Source organism: Trachemys scripta, chromosome 1, assembly GCF_013100865.1.
Source record: "Trachemys scripta elegans isolate TJP31775 chromosome 1, CAS_Tse_1.0, whole genome shotgun sequence".
Lineage (NCBI taxonomy): Eukaryota > Metazoa > Chordata > Testudines > Emydidae > Trachemys > Trachemys scripta.
This window is the reverse complement of record NC_048298.1, coordinates 78,877,055-78,896,807: the sequence shown is the minus strand read 5'-3', so window position 1 is coordinate 78,896,807 and position 19,753 is coordinate 78,877,055. Positions and strand designations below refer to the sequence as shown.

The 19,753-nt window shown below is 40.3% G+C and overlaps 1 protein-coding gene across 1 annotated transcript; it reads left to right on the top strand.

The window, feature by feature from the left end:
• Positions 1-544: 544 nt before the first annotated feature.
• On the top strand, positions 545-3,820 carry BTG1 (BTG anti-proliferation factor 1). The gene is made up of 2 exons (XM_034772643.1): positions 545-870; positions 2,533-3,820. The coding sequence occupies exons 1-2, from the start codon at positions 723-725 to the stop codon at positions 2,895-2,897; spliced, it is 513 nt and encodes a 170-aa protein (XP_034628534.1). The 5' UTR covers positions 545-722; the 3' UTR covers positions 2,898-3,820.
• The last annotated feature ends 15,933 nt before the right edge of the window (positions 3,821-19,753 follow it).

Here is a 19,753-nt window from a genome sequence, read left to right as displayed (position 1 = left end):
TCCCTATGTATGAATTCTTTATGGTCTGTGGACAGAGGATTTTCCTTGTAGGTATATTTATACTCGATTGGTATAAGCCTGTCTGTAGACATAGTACTATGTGTGTGTGGATAGTTCTCACTTTGTTTACAGCATTCATTATTTATACACGTGTACACACTAATGTGCATGCTCAGATACATTTAATTTCGCTTCATAACCCCTTCTCTCGAGGTACAAGTCCTGACATGTCTAGGCCTATATTTTGTTGAGTTGTAGCATTTTTTATATATATGTATTGCACAGGCCCTTCCCCCAGGCGGCAGCTGCCCCGCTGCTCTCAGCGCCAGACGCACTGTTCCCAGGCAGCTGCCGCCTCCCAGCGCCTCTCGCCTCCCAGGCTTTATTTGTTTACAATCCAATTACGTCACCCCACCCCGGACCCCGCCCTCCCGAACCCCCGTCACAATGGTGCGATCGCGGGATTGGTGGTTGCGGGTTCCCGGCCCCGCCCGGCCCCGACGCCATTTCCGTCCTGCGGCGGCTATAAGAGGCGACGCACGAAAGCGGCTCTCTTCGTCCCTCGCAGCAGGAGATGCTCGCTGTTTTCCCGGTGTCGCCTCCGCTGCTGTTGCCACCGCCCCCCTGTCTGAGGAGGAGGCCGCCGCCCCCGACCCCCCCGGGATGTGAGCTGGGGTGCGCTGCTCTCTTGTCCCCGCGTTAGAGCCGCGCCCGCCGCCCCCATGCATCCCGCCCTGTACACCCGGGCCAGCATGATACGCGAGATCGCCGCGGCCGTGGGCTTCATCTCCAAGTTCCTGCGCACCAAGGGGCTGATGAACGAGCGGCAGCTGCAGACTTTCAGCCAGAACCTACAGGAGCTGCTGGCAGGTGAGGGGCGGCGCCGCGCGGCCCGGGGCTGCTCTGGCGAGCAGGGCGCCGTCTTCAGCCGCCCCCGCCCGTGCTGCCCGCTGGCGGCGTCCGCCGGGCCTCGGCGGTGCGGGGGCGTCACTTGCTTCCACCCTCTTCTGTCCGGAAAGTGGTAGCTGGACACTGGGACCCAGGGGAGCCGGCCCCATACCTGTTGGGGCGCAGTGCGCTCCCCACACGGGATCTCTCCCCGAAGCTCAGTTTGTCCCCAAGTGTTTTTACAAGCCCAGTTGTTCTGCTTGCCTCTTTCCTAGTACTTGCCCCAGCCGCCCTTGCCCTTTGTCACTTTCCAGTTCCCAAATCAGGCCTCTAATCTGTATCTTTGTAGTGAGACAAAGACGCACGACTGGCTTCTGGGACGAAACCTCTTGAAAATGATTTCAAGTCGTGCAGTTTTATACAGTGCATGAGTTTGTCCGAGACGGGAATGCTTTTTAAAAAGCCACAATATCTGATAGTGTAGTCAACCAACATCATGTACCTTGTTTTTGTTCCTAGTATTCTAATACAGTAACATAGTTTTTAAATAAGGAAAATCCGGGTCCTTTCCTGGCTGCTTACAAAGGTGGCGGAGAAGAGGGAGGGATTTAAACTGAAGCCTTTTAGATTTTTGTAAAACTTATTTGGACACAGATAACAATCTCTGAAAGCAATCAGCACTTTGAGGTACTGAAAACCCCATCCAGTTTCAAGTGTAAAGTGTATTTAACTAGTTTTTATATCTGAAAATATTACAGAAATGGGAGTCAGGTTCCTTCAGGACCTGTTTTCCAGAAAATGCACTACAGAAATCTTTTTATTTAGTGTGGTACCCTTCAAAGGCACCAGTCAGGGTCCTTTGTCCTAGGTGCTATACAACCACATTGGAAAATGTAGTTCCTTCCCTATACAGTTTCTGATCCAAGGGCCAAGTTCTGTTATTCTTGTTGGTTATATTTCAGTGGCCTTACCCACCTATTTGGGTAACTATGGTGAGTAGAGCTATCAGAATTTAGCCCTAGGACAACAAGCGATATAGAAAGGTAATATAGTGGTATACAGTAAGATGAACATTCAAAATACAGAAGTCTTTATTTTAATTTGTCAATAAATTTCCAGTCTGCTTTTCCCTGTTATAGTTTCATTAGCAGTACTTGCAATGGGAAAACAACGCTGAAATGTTTCAAGATGCTATTTAAGTGTATTTTTCCTCCAAAAGTTGAGAATATTTATAAATCTGGGATATCTGAAGCCCAGAAACTCCTTAATGCTTCACACAACCACGGAGTATTTGAATCATTTTAAAAAATGTGAGTAAAAGTAATGACTCAGTTGCAAATAACTCATGAAAAATACTTGCCACGTGAGATCACAGTAGGTAGTGTAAATTACCTCCAAAAATATTTAAGAGCTCATCTGGAGTTTTTTCCAGTGTCTTTCAGGTTTACAATTTATTATAATAGACATTCTGAGAATGTTAGTCACTTATTGAGCTGGAAAAATCAAATTTCTCGACCGCGTCAATTGTGAAATGGGTTATTAAAAAAAAAAATTAGAGTACATGACAATCATAGTACATCTTTTTGACTCTGTTATCTAGAGCTAAGCAGCACAATCTTTTTTTTTTTTTTTCTTTTTCTGTAGAGCATTATAAACATCACTGGTTCCCAGAAAAGCCGTGCAAGGGATCAGGTTACCGTTGTATCCGGATCAACCATAAAATGGATCCTCTGATTGGACAAGCAGCACAACGGATTGGACTGAGCAGTCAGGAACTGTTCCGGCTTCTTCCAAGTGAACTCACTCTATGGGTTGACCCCTATGAAGTCTCCTATCGTATCGGAGAGGATGGCTCGATCTGTGTGCTGTATGAAGCTGCACCAGCAGGAGGTAGCCAAAATAACACCAACATGCAAATGGTAGACAGCAGAATAAGCTGTAAGGAGGAACTTCTCTTGGGCAGAACAAGCCCTTCCAAAAACTACAATATGATGACTGTATCAGGTTAAGATATAGTCTATGGATGGATCACCTTAAAATGGATGGATAAAATTGGTTTTTACTTTGGGTGGGCTCCTCTGGGGATGGATTATGGAATTTAAACCATGTCACAGCTGTGAAGATCTGGCACAGAATAGAGTGGTAAACTTTCAAGTGACAGTGCCGTAGTTTGGACAGTACCTTTTCAGTGATTTAATAGCCTGTGAGTCAGAATGATCACTTTATTTGCTAGGGAGTGAAGAAGTCCAAGGAAGGTTTCAGTTTCTCCCAGACATCTTACTTAATTTTTACACAAATTATTTCAATCCAAATCTGTATTTATAAAGTTACTCTCTGCAGTTGGTCTTGCAGAGTAAATTTGCACTATTACATTTACAAATTGTTACATTTTTGGCAGCTCAGTAACAAGACTTGTTATAAACATAATAGTACTGGAAATTTTCTGACTTTTACCTAGCACTTACAATATGTATAAATGTACATAAAACAAACTGGTAAGCATGACATGGGGAAATGGTCAGATTTTCATATTGTGTATTGGCCTTGAAAGTCACAAGTGACCAGAATCTGCCATGGCAACAGGCTTTAAAAAAGACCATATAAAGACACTGTCTGAACTGTGGTGTTAGCACCAGCCAGCTATCTGTACATTTGCTAGCTTGTAGTTTTCTAAGACTGAGTAAACTTCTTATTTTTAGAAAGTGGAGGTCTGGTTTGTAATTTCCTTGTATGTAATTGGGTAAAAGTCTTTTCACAAACCACCATCTATTTTGTGAACTTTGTTAGTCATCTTTTATTTGGTAAATTATGAACTGGTGTAAATTTGTACAGTTCATGTATATTGATTGTGGCAAAGTTGTACAGATTTCTATATTTTGGATGAGAAATTTTTCTTCTCTCTAATAAATTGTTTCCTATCTTGGCATTTTAATTAATCTCTTGTCGTGATTATATAGGATCAGGCAAATGATTTATCCTCCCAGTAGATGTAAAATAGGTACTGTACCCTAAAGAATAAGAACATCAATGGCACACTGTTGGGAAACACTTGATACAGCCATGGATTAATGAAGATCACTTGTGTACAAACATTTGGGAAGTCTAGGGAAACACAGTATTTTAACATGTCACTTTAATACCTTTTTAAAATCAGTCATAATATGGAAATAACTTCAGGGCCAATTCCAGGATATGAGGAAAAGGGACAAATATCCACCAAAGATGACTTGAATAAATCCAGAGGATTAAAGCTTGCATGGTTTCCTGATGAAGTGAGGATATAGCAGACTTAAGTGTCCATTTTGATCTACCTTTGAAAAAAAATTCTCAATTCTTCCCAGATGGATTCCTTGCTCTATTAGCTGTTCCTGGGACACATGTCCCATAGCCTTAAGAGCAGGTTAACCACTTGGCAGAAAGGTTGGTTGCCTTTCACTTTTCTTCAGATGCAAGCAAGATTTTCACTTATAAATCAGTCTGATGGGATTCAGCAAACTAAAGGTATGTGATTTTTTTCTTAGATTTAAAAAGGTGACTGATACTAAATTGATATGCCCATATTGAAAAGTGTATTCCAAGAAACAAATGGTTAGATGGTTCAATTAAGCACCCTACTAAAGGCAAAATCTTACAAAGGTTAGTTACACTTGAGAAGTTCTATACTATTTTACTGCCATTTATTAAAATACTGATGAGACATGATTTTCAGAGCCATGATCTAATGTGCACATTGTTTCATGAGCATTAAATAAAATGCCTACACAACTTAGTCCCTTCCAGTAATGTCTCACTTCTTACATAAAGTTGTAAATGATAAGCAAGTGCATGGCAGAATCATTACTCTGATCTAAACTTATTGTCAAAAGAAGTTAAATTAATTGGAGACTTTCCACCTATCATGACAAACCTTGCTGATGGCTGGCTTTAATTTACATATAGTCATATCTGTTTAATCACAATATTTTAGTCATGGTTTAATAGATTCCAATGCAGGGCTGATAGCCCAAATCTAGGCCTTCCTGTTAGATGATGGCTGAAAGTACAGCAATGGTCTAATAGACTGTTGCTGAGTAGTGAGGCAGAACACAACTCCTTCCTGTCTTGGAAGCTCAGCTTTACATGCAAGTTTGGACCATGGTAAAACTAAGAATTGCTTTAAAAATTACCTTCTCCCCCCCCCCAACATATTAATCTACCGTTATGTGCCAACATTACTCTCTATACTTGGGCTTTCCTCAGTTAAGTCACATAAGTTATTGGTCAAGTAGTGGATCTTGAGAACCTTTCCGTTTACTTTTGAGTCTGACAGTAGCACTTTTGTCACAACCTCTAACTTGCAGATGTGCTTTAAAATGCTGCTGTCTTAATCTTTAATTTTGCATCTCTGAAACTTACAGTGAATTTTACAAGTTTGTGTATTCCTTTTGAAAAGATCCATCTGCTTAAAATTTGGAAGATTAAAGTGAAGTATTAAAATATAAAGACAAACTTGTGTTCAACTTCTGTGGACTGCACTAGTACATCTGAATAGATGAGGCAATATAAATGTTGCAGGTGGTTTCCTGTGAATCTAAGGTAGGAAAAAAACTTGTCTGAAACTTGGTCTTTACACCACAGCAAATGGAACTGTGCTTGGTGTAATGTGCAGGTGCTTTTGTAAACAGTCTTCTCCTCAGCTAGCAAGAGGAGGATGAGGAAAAGTTAGCTATATAGCTTGCATTTATGACATTCATTATGCAAATTGTGAAAGCATGATCAGATTGTAGACGTGATCTTTGTCTTGCTGACAAGTTAGGCATAGCTTTGCAAACAAGTGTTTCAGCTGTGTGAGGCTGACGGTGACATTTATCTTAAAATGAGTGTACTGCCTCAGGTGGCTAACCTTTTAATCTTTTTAAGGTAGGGTGGTTTCATTTATGACATAGATTAGATATAGCTGCAGCTACAATTAGTAATTCATGTCTGCTTTCAGAAAAGTTGATTTTTTTCCCACTGGAATTATTCAGTATAGTCCATCCAACACAACTGCCGCCTTCTGTGCTCAAATGGACATGAGCAGTAGCAACAGCATAGGAAACTTAATATTGGAGGGCTTTGAGTTAACCCTGGCTACAAGAGGCCATTAAAACTTGTTTCAGTGCAAACAGGACAAATGTTGCAGATAAAATTAAACTTGTAATGGCCTCTTACATTCAAAGGAAGACAAACTGTCCAGGCGTAAGTTGCAGTAACACAAACATATCAATAGACAATGTAAGTAGAGCATACCCCAGGATGACTTGTATGAGTAAGCTAGCTAAATTACTAGGCCTTGCATGTTGAGTATTGAATAATTTTTCTGTTTGTGTTCTGAGGGTAGTGAGTTTCACGGTACTTTAATGTTAAACTATTTGCCTGTCTTTAATATTTAAGCAGGTTAGACTTTACTAGGGTTATCATGGGATAAATAATTTCTAACAAGTGCCTTGTAGTGTACCTGGCATAACAGATGTTTCTGGTTCTTATGCATCCTCTCACCCTTCCTGCCTTGCGCCTCTCTCTCTGTTCTCCCCCCTCCGTCTTTTGTGTAGTTCCACACAGCTGAGACTCCTTTTTTCAGTTTCTACCTCCTAGCCATATTCCCTGTAGACGATTGCACTGTCTATTTTTCAGAGCTATCAGTGCTGCAGTTTCGTGGCCAGAGGAGCACTAATAAACATAATTTTTCCTTTGTTACCCCAGAGCTGAGTATCCTTCTTTAGTAGTTGAACCAAGACGTTAAATGAGGTCTTTGCGTTAAGACTCTCAGTTAAGTAACTAAAGAGGGATTTAGGGGCCTTAATGTTAGGCAGCCATTTAAAAAAAAAAATTTTTGGCAGTTGCTTTTTAAATCTCCATTTTCTACTGATTTTTTTAATAGGTGTTTTCCTCGATGCTGTCTGTGTGAGAGGCCTCAACTTGCCAGTTTTTGTTACAAGTGGCTAGTTCTCTCATGTAGCCTGACATAGTTTGTAAATAACTTGGTGCTTAAAGTGCAGTGTTACAGCAAAAAGTTACTAAAAAAATGTGTGGTTCCTTTCACACTTACTGTGCCTCAATGATTCTATATTTAATTGGCTGAGTTAACAAGTAGGAAAAAATCTTCATTACCAGCACTATATATTCTTCTGGGATCTGGAAATGAAGCCATTTTGGATAATGCATCATTACTAGCCATAATGATTCTGAAAGTTAAATGGTATTTTTAAACCTGTGCACTTCTAATCTTCAGTGGAACTGTGCAGGTGTAACTTGAGCCATAATTTAGAGTCAGTGAAACTGCAAGGGGGTACTGCAAAGGGAACTTAAACAGCTCTGTTGATGTGCAAGCTGGAAAGAGTCAAGTTCACTCCTAGAGCTGTTAGTATTTCTGTGATGTGGTTAGTGAACATTTGCCACTATATTAAGCAGCTAGTGCTGAACAGCTGAGGTGGAAAAAAAGTGCCATTTTTTTACATAGTCACTTTGAGTACATATGCATTTAAAATCTGCTTTTTAGTTAATGCATAATAAGCTGTTCTGAACAGCAAAATGGTGATATTGCTTGTTTTTGCACATCTATGTTGAGTTTACTGCTCAACACTCTTAAATCAAGTGGCACATTGGTTTTTTTCCAAAGTTTTGTCTAGTACATGTATTGACTTGAAGGGAAAATGGTTTTTGTATATGGCAAAAGCTGCTATTTGACTAAACTTTAAAGATGTGTTTAATTTAAGGAGTGGAATATGTATAGACTAGAGATAAACATTTGCATTAAAAAGGAATGTATATTTACATCTATTCTTGGGGTAACAGAAGTTTTTACATGTGTTTTACATTTACATTCCAGTGTGGCATAAAGTAACATTGTGAAGCAGGATGTTAATTCAGTGGCTTTCAAAGGCTGGAAAAGCAAGTCAAACTTTAGACAGTAAATGTTGTATTAAGAGTTAGCAGTGACCCTTAATTTCCTCAACATAGAAATTACAGGGTATAATTAACATCCGTTGCTTTGACACTGCACTTTAATGTATGGTTTCACAATTTCTTTTGGCTGGAGCTGGAGGATATGCTGTGGCAAACTATGTATTGTTGATATAAAGTAGGTCAACAGTAAAATGGCTGACTTACCATACATGGACAGACCTGAAATACTCTTAACACATCAGTGCTTTCTGTACAGTGGATTTTCACAGTAGAAACTTAATCCTGTGAGACCCTAAAGCGTAACCTTCTGTACCTTTTGCTAATTCTTTGCTTTATCACACTTGCTAATTACTGAAAATGTGTTTGAACAAGGGCATTGTTCCCTCCTAGCTTCTGTTCTACTGAAGCCTAGTAGATAATGAAGCCAAGTCATAATGCTGCATTTGTGACATCAGTCTTGCCATGGTAATGCTGTCATAAGCCTGTTTGACTTGACAAAGTAGGCCAAATGGGGCCAGAAGTGGTATTCAAATTCAATAGCAAAGGGAGAGTAATTACCACTTTTTTTTTTTTTTTTTGAACAGACATTTTTTATTTTATTTCAGAGAACTGCTTCATGATACCCTTAAGAGACAGGGAAATCCAGCATAAATCAAAGCTGCACTACGGGGACCAAGTCCTAGGTTGGGGGGGACTTCTGGAGGGCTTTTTTAAACCTAAAGAATGGCAGTTCCATCTGGAAGTTTAGCAATCAGCCGCTTGATTTCTAATGATGGCTTATCACAATAACATTTGAAATGGTTTTTGGGTGGTGTGGTGGTTGTATTTGACACTTGATGCCAACCTTTGGCCTTGCAGTTCCCCTGAGACATGCTAGAATCCAGTGCAACTTTGTTTTGTGTTAGTAATTATATTTGCTTATTAAAAGCAAACATTTCAACCAGTGGGAGTTTAAAGGGGGGGAAGGAAATGACATTTAATGTTTTTGGAGCAGCCTTACATACACACAAGGAGTGGCAGCATTTAACAAAATGGTGGACAACTGGAGGGTGATTGGGGGCAGTGAGGCTTTCGCCACTAGAGTCCAAGACCGCAGCAAGGAGAAGTAGCTAAGGATGTGAGGTAAGAAAAGGGTATGACTTCTCCTTAAGTTACATAAAAATAGATTGGACATCTAGTAGCAACAGTATCAGCTGCTCATAGCTGCACTAGGAAAATTCTTAATGTGCTCTTGGTACTTTGTGCTGTATGAGGCCTAGGCATTTAATTTCCATGTACAAAAATATTAGCTAGTTTTTCCATTTTTTCTTGAAATTATTAACTGTGTATGAGTATTCTCACATCCTAGTGGGTGAATATTTAATAAAGGTGACGTTCCTCCCAAGTGTTGGATATTGGAGGTTTGTAATATCTGTCTAAAACCAAGTGTTTTAAACTATCTGACTAGAATAGTTTCATCTCTCCATCTTTCAGGCCATAGTGACTTCATTATTTCACCAGTTCTCAAGTCACCAGAGAGGTTTCGAGGGCAGGCAAGTCATGCATTTCTTCTTGTAAAGAAGACAAGCAGAACAAAACCTTAATCTGCCACTTCCTGCCAACCACCCCACACTTTCCATGACTTTTGTACATTAGAATTAAAAATCCATCTTTCCCATTTGTGAACTTTACAGAATAATTTTAAATTAGGAACAGGTGCTAGTTTGGTTACTGGGTAGTTCTCTCCTCCCCTCCCCAACACAAATGTGATCAAAACTTTTTTTATTTTAAGGGCAATTGCAGTTTTGCCACATATCTTTAACTTACATTTTTAATCTGTTTTAATATCAAGCTAAAAATTAACTTGAAAATAAAACTAAGATACTCGTAACATGGCAGATCTTATTTCCTATTTACCACACAGGAAATACCTTTTTTTACTTCCCAGCAGGAAATGTCAGCTTGAGTCGAGGCTGGCTTCATTCACTGAGTAGATATACTGAAAGACTAATTTCTATTAAAGTTCAAATACAATCATCCATTCTTAGTAATTTTCCAGTGGTGAGACCTTTCCCAGATCATCACAAAGTCAAGCTATCAAAATGATTTAACTTTTCTAATTAAAATTGTAACTTGCGCTACAGTGCACTTTTGCTTTAAACCCCCTGACAGAACTCCTTCCCTTCCTTTAGAATTTCCATTTTTCAGACTCGCTCTCCAGCCAGCAATCACTATAAGGCCAGTGTGTACCGAAATTTCAAAATAGGGGGCAAGGTTATGCAGTAGAAGGCAGTACCAATATTTATAAATGAGTCAGGATGACATTAAAATGAATGCTAAGTCTCGTGCCAAGTTTTAAAGGAACTAGGTCTGGAAGAATACAGGAAAATAGTCTGAATTTGGATCTTATTTTGATGCATTTTATTTGCATCTGTGTTTTTCTTTCCAAGTGAGTGAGAACAGTGTAACCAATGCTCTGCAGAAGAACACTTGAGGCAAATATGTATTTGCATGAATGTTCACACCAGGGTGTTTGTGTGGCCATTTTGAAAGCTTTGCATTTGGCAGACAGCTAATCATTGAACAATAATAATCATGTGAGGGGTGACTTCACACAGCATGAACAGCAGAATACTAACAGTGAATACTCAAAGCAGTAGTTATAACACATACTTGGAGTAATTACTAGAAATATATTTGCAAATACCATTTATCTAAATAATTTCAAATCACTATTTGTTAACCTCACTGGATAATTTGAGGAGAAAGGGGAGCTCAATGAACTGAATAGACTTATTGCTTATGGTTAATGTGCCTTATTCTGACGTGGGTATTATCTATACATAGGTATGTCCTAAATTTCTCCTAATTTATCAAATCCATGTAAGCCGGTGACAGGTTTTTTTTCAACACAAATGCCTTGGTGAACTTTGTCCCTCTTTTATATCTATTCCAACATATATGAGCAACCTTTTATCATTAGTTTACAGAGGCAATACAGGGAAAACAGATGTGTTTCAGATTTCCAAGAGACTATACCTTCTTAAAATCTTGGGCCCAGTCCTGCAAATATTTATGTACATGCTAAATTTTATTCACTTGAAGAGACCTGTTGAAGCCTATGGGACTAGTCAGTGTTTAAGGACGGAGGTATAGCTGAAATGTTTTTTCAGTGAGGCAAAGAGGGTATTTTCTATTTACAGGGACACTGCAATGAACCCTGCCATTGACCAAGGAGAAACTTCCAACTTTATTCTTACACTGGAGGTACTGAATGTGCAGAAACGAATGATTGGTGCATACCCCTGCACCATGATCTCACTCTAAACATGATTGTTTCAGTATTGCTCATCCCGAATGCCCCAAAATCAGAAGTCAAAACCCAAAATATGAGGGTTTTTTTAAACACTTATTTTTTAAACCATACACTTCCAAACCTTTATTTGCCTTGTGTTTTTTGAACCCTTAGGGGGTCATGTTTTCAAGATTTTCTCTGCAATTGTGATGAAGCTTGCTTTCTTGTTTGCTTTTATTAAAATGCAAGGTGAGATTCTCATATCATGACCCTAGGAGCTCTGGGGTTTTAAGGAAAATACCAAATAATATGAAATTTGTGATAAAAATATGCAGGAATTGGCCTCAAAGTGATGTGGGAGATGAGTCAAGGCCAGACAAATAATCCTGCTAGTAAGAGACAGCAGAGCATCATGCAAGCCTCATTAATGAATAGCAGTTTTTGTTTTTAGCTCTTGGGATAGTGTTTGACCATCCACCACATTCACACACTCCAGTGCACCAGCCCCCAGCGTATGCCATATTGCTTTATGTTGTACTTTGGGTGTATTTGGAATGGGATAAGTGAGAGCAGAGGTTCCCATCTTTTTTTTTTTTTTTGCTGTGCCTACCTTTGGAGATTTATGTCCCAGTCATAACCCCCCCCCCCTTTTTTTTCCCCTCCCCAGCCCTGTGCCCAAACACCCTTCTCAGCTCCCTCCAGCCCCATTGCTCTCATTCTCCCAGACTACTGTCCTTCCTGCAGCCCTAGCTAGCTACTCTGTCAGCTGAAATCCCTACCAGTCTACACCTGGTGATTCTGCTTGCTGGCTCCAGCTGCTTCCTCCATACCGCTTCCCAGACCCCATGCCACAGCCTGTTGCCAGCAGCTCAGCATCACATGCAGGGAGGATGACCAGATGTCCCAGTTTTAGGGGCTTTGTCTTTATATAGGCAACTATAATCCCCTCCTCTATATTAAAAAAAAAAAGTGTCCAATTTTTCACACTTGCTATCTGGTCACCCTTTGGGCGGGGTAGTAACAGACACTGCGGGGAGCAGGCTTGCTCTCCAATCCCTCCCTTGGCAACCTGGGGGTATGTCTTCACTAGCAACGTTAAAGCGCTGGTGTGGCACCAGCTCTGAGAAAGAGCTCTCCCATCGCTGTAAAAAACCCAGCTCCATGAGGGGAGTAGCTCCCAGTGTTGGTGCACTGTCTACACTCTTTTTTCAGCCCCCTGAGCGAGACAGTTGCAGCGCTGTAAAGTGGCAGTGTAGACAAGGCCTTCCAGCGTATACCAGCTGACACCACTGCTCCTGCCTGCAGAGAGGTGCTACCTCGGCCAGCTCCACAGAAAGTAGCCTGGATGTGTGAATGTTCTACTTCATACCAGGTCCTCAAGTCCCCTGATAATCGCATTACCCCGAGAAGGCACACCCCACAGTTTGAAAACTTCTGAGTTGCCTCCTTCTCATTCTTGTCTGTTGACAGTTTCCATTTACCGTTAGCCGTTTGCCTCAGGCTCCTAAACTAATGAGCCTGCAAATTTTAGTTTTGAAGTAAGTGTACACTCTAGGAATCTTTCAAGCTTCACATTTCTGCTCCAAATAGGGCTTGGCTACACTCAAAACTCCAAAGTGCTGCTGTGGGAGCGCTCCCGCGGCAGCGCTTTGAAGTGCGAGTGTGGTCGTGGCTCCCAGCGCTGCAAGTACTCCATCTCCCCGAGGAGATTAGTTTACAGCGCTGGGAGCACGGCTCCCAGCACTGGGGCACCGTTTACACTGGCGCTTTACAGCGCTGTAACTTGCTGTGCTCAGGGGGGTGTTTTTTCACACCCCTGAGTGAGAAAGTTGCAGCGCTGTAAAGCACCAGTGTAGCCAAGGCCTATGTATACGAATGTGGAGCTCTGTTTGCAATATTCAGGCTATATAATTGTTAAATAGGACATCAGTGGTAGTTTGTGAAAGTGATTTTACACATTCACAGCTCAGTGGTTAATCCCACTTTATGCCCCTTGAATTTGGTATGTGTTTGACTGCATCCACTGTTACTATATGTCAATCAAGTCAGAGAGAAATCCCAGTGCTGATTTGTTGGCATTAGCGTTTTGAGTGATTAGATTCTCCACAGTCTGCTTTCCAGATGTAGATGCAGACAGTATGGATCCAATGTAGGGCTGCAGACGATACAAGGTCAATATATAGAATAAGAGATGAGCTGCAGTGATTTACAAGGTAGCAATTCCATCTGAGCACTTTGATATAAATTGAAGCAAACAGCCTCATGGCTAATGATTTCAACAAAAGAATCCCCCAGAATGGAAATTATTCTGGGCAATTCATTATAGTTGATTTTGCTTTTTAAATAATGTGTCGATCCACCAGTGTGCTAACATTTCAAAACCTTTCAGGCTTAAAATACCGAACAGTACAATACTTTAAATAGCTTCCTATAAAAAAGGAAGGATTTTAGCAGTTTAAAATTTCTGAGAAACTTCTCCAAATGTCCTTGTCTCAGTATTCTGAATTCAGCAATTGTTCTCATGTAACATTCATTTTAAAAGTCCTGAAAACAGCAAAAGAAGGGAAGCACAGCAGTTCTGCCTGTTTCCCTCTTCCTGGGAGCTTGTGGAGCCTGTTTTGTGTGAAAACCTCCCCCAGCGGGACCCTGTGGGTTTGGAGGGATGTTAGATGGATACAAGAATCTGGGGAACAGTTTGCTCTGTTCAGCATAACACCTCATGCAACCCAGTGGAAATACAGTGGGTGTAGTAGGGGGAATTACTAGCAACATGTTTCCTGAGTTAGCCCTCTGTATGGGAGTGGGATGAGGCCAGAAAACACTGTGGAAAGTAGCTGGTTATTTCTGTGCATGCTCTCAGGGTCAGCAGTGGAGTTCTCCACAGATTACCGTGGTCTATGCAGTTTGTAGGCTACCCATCCTGTCCCTCTGTAAGGAGAATAGAGTAGGACACTCCCCTGGGCAAGACTGATTTGACCCCAGGTACAATCTTATACTTAACCAAGAAAACTTACCATATTAGATCTTTTATGTAGAATGAGAAAGTTGCCTTCTATGCTTTGATTCAGATGCAAGTCTGACATTAGATATCATCAAAGGTAATTGGAAAATGTAGGAAACAGCTGAAAACACTCTGTACAGCTTATGCATGAGAACATTCATTCTTAGATTGGCACTTGCCATTTGGCAAGCAAATGAACGCAGTCGGATGATATCTTGAGGTCTTCGTTGACACAGGAGTTATAAAAAGTAAAATGAACACTTAATGGCATGAGGTGACTTACTACTGAGTGTGGTCCATGTATGGGAATAGTTAGGGTTCAAAATATTTTAAACCTACTTTGTAATTTTACAGGCAGTAAAATGGTTGTTGCAAGGAAATGAAGATTTCTTTCAATAATTGATGCTTTCTTCAGGTTTTTTCCCCCATAGTCAATATAATGTAAATAAAAGCTACCTAAACAGAATGAACCAAATTTTGCTGTCTGGTGTAAATCTGAAGTGACTTTTAGATGAAGTCATTGGATTATATCTGGATTTACACCAGTCTATTTGCCAGCAGATTTTGGCTCAGTGAGCAGAAAATTAAACTTTTTAAAGTGCAGTTTTACTCTGAAAAGAGACTGCACAAATGGTTAAATGTATGGGATTAAATATATTCAATGTACTGTTGTTGTTTTTTAAATTGTCAGACCTGAAAATGCTGCCTGGGCTTTGAATGGACTCTTTCCATCTCATGACTAGTAATAATTGTTCTGCAAACCAAGTTAGGCCCTGAGTCACACCTGTGCAACCATTCAGTGGGGCTTTCACAGGTGTGGCTGATAGACACTTAAGAATTCCGCTGATGATGCATTAGGTGAAAGAGAATCTCAGTTGCTTTCAGTTGGCCCTGCAGGCCTAGAGGAGTAAAAAAATCACTGAAAACATATTGTAGTCATTAAAACGAATGGCTATGACTCTGAATATGTACATGGACCAGCCTTGTTGAGTAAGTAGCTGCCATTTTTACAGTCATTTTCAGAGCAGAATCTCATATTAACATACTGAAAAGATAGTGTATAAAGTGCTCTGTAGTCCTCTAGATATCATGCTGCACTAGGAGTCAGGAGACTTGGGTTCTATTCCAGTTCTGCCATTGATATGCTTTGTGGTCTTCAGTAAATTGTATAACCTTATTTTCTCTATCTGTAAAATGAAAATAATATTTACCCATATTTTGTAAAGCACTTTGAGATCCACTGCTGAAGACAGTTATGTAAATATTAAATGATGTTATCGGTAAATTAGGAGACATTTAAATTGTTTTGGTAAGAGAGGTATCACAACATTGTCCTCTTTTAATTTACATATATCCTGTGTGCACAAGAACATTCTTCTTATACTATAGATTCTGAAAAATAATGGTTGCAAAGGCTGCTGCAGCACTGAAGTTTCAGATGAGAAACAGGGTAACAAGTACCTGAAGTGACAGGGTGGTTCCACATTTTTTCAGACCTCCCCTGATACTCTTTCAATATGTTTAAATTATTCCCAGTGTGACTAATCCAGGATGCTTGCCCATGCTAAATTGGCATCTCCTGCAACAAGACTCTGTCATGGAACTGCAGAAATGCTAATTCAGTGTTTCAGAGGACAGGCAGACTCACGGGAATGGGAGGAGGGCAATAGATAGTATATTAAATATGTCCTTTTAGGTGTGATGAACTCCCTCTTACCTTAGTTTTAATATACTATATATAGAAGTTTCCTCCTATTGCTACTTATCTGCCTACTTAGTGGTGGGCAGAACTTTAAGATCAGTGATGGTGGAATGTCAGTCTATGTCAGGAAAACACTCTGAGCTCAACTTGACACTTAAATATGTGGCAGTTATCAGTATTGTTTCACATCTAAACATTTAATTGGGTTAACATTGCTCTTTTCTATTTCCTTTGTGCAGGGTGGGGTGTGAGTTGGAAGGGTAGGGTAGTAATAGACACTGCGGGGAGCAGGCTTGCTTTCCAATCCCTCTCTCAGCAACCTCCAGGTATGTCTTCACTAGCAATGTTAAAGCGCTGGTGTGGCACCAGCTCTGAGAGAGAGCTCTCCCAGCGCTGTAAAAAACCTAGCTCCATGAGGGGAGTAGCTACCAGCACTGTCTACACTGTTTTTTCAGGCCCCTGAGCGAGACAGTTGCAGCGCTGTAAAGTGGAAGTGTAGACAAGGCCTTCCAGTGTATACCAGCTGACAGCACTGCTCCTGCCTGCATCGAGGTGCTATCTCGGCCAGCTCCACAGAAAGTAGCCTGGATGTGTGAATGTTCTACTTCATACCAGGTCCTCAAGTCCCCTGATAATCGCATTACCCAGAGAAGGCACACCCCACAGTTTGAAAACCTCTGAGTTGCCTCCTTCTCATTCTTGTCTGTTGACAGTTTCCATTTACCTTTAGCCATTTGCCTCAGGCTCCTAAACTAATGAGCCTCCTAAACTAAGGCTCTTTTCCATTTCCTTTGCTTATTTCATCTGCTCTTTAGCTTGTCTGCAGTACACCCTATGCTGCAAATTTTATTGCAAAATTAAATGTTAAATATCACACTTCACTTGGGCCTGAGCTGTGGATAATTCAGGACAATAACTGCACAAGAAACGTTGTACTACTATATCTTTGCACTGCAATAATGCTGCCAACTGAGTGAAATTATTCGAATTGTAAGTTACTAATAACATTGGAAACAAATCATTTGTTTACCTTTTAAAACTTGACATTCTTAGTTCAAACTCAATTAAATTATCCAGTGTAAAGGCTTGAACTCTATTTTGGAAGATTTAATTTGAATAAAAGAACCATTTTCTGCCAGAATCAGTTGCTACTCCGTTCTGGTATGATTTCCCTGCCTCTAAATTCTAGTGCAGCATTTGAGTCAAATCGAGTAAATGCCTTTATAATGATTGACTCAGTTATGTAAAACTGATCAAAGTGTTCTCAAATTAGTGGGAATGAACGCTATTGATTATTGCAAATGAAAGTTCCTTGTGCTAATAGCAACGTTAGAGAATCAAGCTTAAATTTTTGTTTAAGAGACTAGTAAGTACCTGCTCTCATTTAAATTAATGGCAGATCTCTTCTTTATATCAAAGGGAGCAGGATGAGGCCCCAATCCCTCCAATGCACAAAGGTTTTCTGGCACTAATATCTATGTTAAGTTAAGCACTATACAATATTAATAAAGTACATATTAATAAATTAAGAACTGGATAACTGATCTTTAAAAGTAGTTATCAATGGGGGCTTTTAGTGAGGTTCTCCAGTGATCGCTACTAAATCCTGTACTATTCAATGATATGGAAGTAAATATTAAAACACGGCTGATATTTTTTGTCATCTACAAAGTTTTGGCCAGGGGTAAATAATGAAGAGGACAGGATAGTCACACGGAGTGATCTGATTTGCTTGGTAAGGTGGGGCCATTCAAACAAAATGTGTTTTGAATACAGCCAAATGCAAAGCTATACATATAGGAACAAGGAATGAAGGCCACACCTACCTCCCCGTGGAAAGCCCCAGCATCTGGACTGCAGCTCCCCTCTCCGCTGCAGGAGGCTGGGGGAAATGTGGGAGACTCCCCACTAGGGTTGCCAACCCTCTAGGATAGGCCTGGAGTCTCCAGGAATTAAAGATTAATCTTTAATTAAAGATTATGTCATGTGATTAAATCTCCAGGAATACGTCCAACCAAAATTGGCAACCCTACTCCCCACCCAGTCTGCAGCTCTGAGTCTCCAGCAAGGTAATGTAGACTTGCCCTTATAGGACAAAGGTCGGCTTTAAGGACAGGCAACCCAGGTGATCACTAAGGACACCGGGTTCAGGACTGTTGTTTTTGTTGTTAGCGACAAAAGGGAAAATAGAATGTTTGCAGTAAAATTTTTCAGGTATTCCATATGTGGATTCATTTTTCAGTAACCTCCTAGAATGTTCTGGACCTTTGTGGAATGTCGTGGAACCTTCCAGACTTTCTGAGAATTATATTTTCCTTGAACCTCGTAGAATGTTGTCAGCTATGCCCTCACAGGTATATAAGGGGTGGGGCATCACCAGTGAGTGAGATACAAGAATGAAGCTACGATATTGTGAACCTCATTTTATTGTGTAATTGTGAAAGTGTATTTGTGTTTCAAGACCTGAAGACTTTAAATAGTGACTAATGAGACACTAGAGATGTATATCAAACCCCTATCTATACAACAATATAAAAGAAATACTGTTACTACTTTTGCCATGCTTAACACGTAATGTTTGATGACTTAATGTTAGTACATTTCAGTTATTCTTAAAATTAAAAACTTTCTATAAGCTTAGAGGAAATGAATTTTTGTATTTGCTTATATATGGCATGGATAAATACAGATTTACAGATCCTAGTATGTAAATTTGTCTTATCTGACAGGGATAAATCATGCATGCAAATCGTGCATCAAAGTCATGAAGTGGGCTACAAATGCAATAAACATGAGGTATTCAAAAATTTAGCAAATGGACGGGGAGGGTGCTGAAGATGCTCCTTGCCTGGGGAGCCATTTGATCTTGGGATTATCTAAATATTTAAGGTGCGATTTGAGTACAGTGCCGAAGTACCTTCCCAGGGAGAAAATGCTGCTTACTAACAGGTCTTTAATCAAGCGAAGTAATGCATAACAAGAAACAATGGCTGGAAGCTGAAGCCAGACAAATTACACTTGGAAAGAAGGCACAGATTCTTAGCAGTGAGTCTGATTAACCATTGGAACAAATTACCAAGCAAAGTGGGGATTCTCCATCTCCTGATGCCTGCAAATCAAGGCTGGATGTGTTTCTGGAAGAGCTGCTTTAGCCAGACACAAGTTATTGGGCTCAATACAGCAGTAACTAGGTGAAATGTAATGGCCTGTGAGATACAGGAGGTCAAACTAGATGGTCATTTCTGGGCTTAAACTCCATGAATCGATGACTATGAATCCATACTACACTGGACCCTCGCTAGAACACGCATCATATATAATGCCGTTGCGGCCATGGATCCCAAATTTAATTACTTTAATTGCAATTCATTTTAATGCAATTCCTGCTATAACACGGTCCCCCCGTTAACGCAGTACCGTGCATGGATCCCAAATCCCACATTCTAGCGAGGGTCCGGTGTATTTCAGTATTTTTAGTGTGTTCTCATTTTGACTGCACATTGAGAGTGTTAATAGCCTGTGCTATTTTGTGCCTTGGTCAGCTCTGGTTGTATGTTCCTTGTGTGACCATGTGAATTATTTTATTTATCCCATTCCTCACTACATGTGCCTGGTGCAATTATCCCAGGGAACAACATTTTAAATAAAGTGTAGGGCTATTACAGGATCTATTATCATCTTAATTAGGGAGAACTCGTACATTCACATGAGTGCTGCATGCACATGTAGAAACTCTCCCTCAATTCTACAATGATCCATTAGAGTGGGAATACTTCCAATGCTATTTCTGTACTATCAGGCACCTACCAGAAAAAAACAGTTTTAAAATAGGGTTGACCAGCATTTCTTTAAGAAATATTTCCACAAATTTCTTAGTGTATGGAACTGATACCTCTTATCAATATCTGTGCAGAATGATTATTTATAAAAGCTCCAATTTAGAGAAGGAGATGGTATAAAGGTA

Coding starts and splice junctions, on each gene's coding strand:
- BTG1 (XM_034772643.1), top strand. CDS start 723: ATGCATCCCGCCCTGTACACCCGGGCCAGCATGATACGCGAGATCGCC. Junction 871..2,532: donor CCTACAGGAGCTGCTGGCAG/GTGAGGGGCGGC, acceptor CTTTTTCTGTAG/AGCATTATAAACATCACTGG.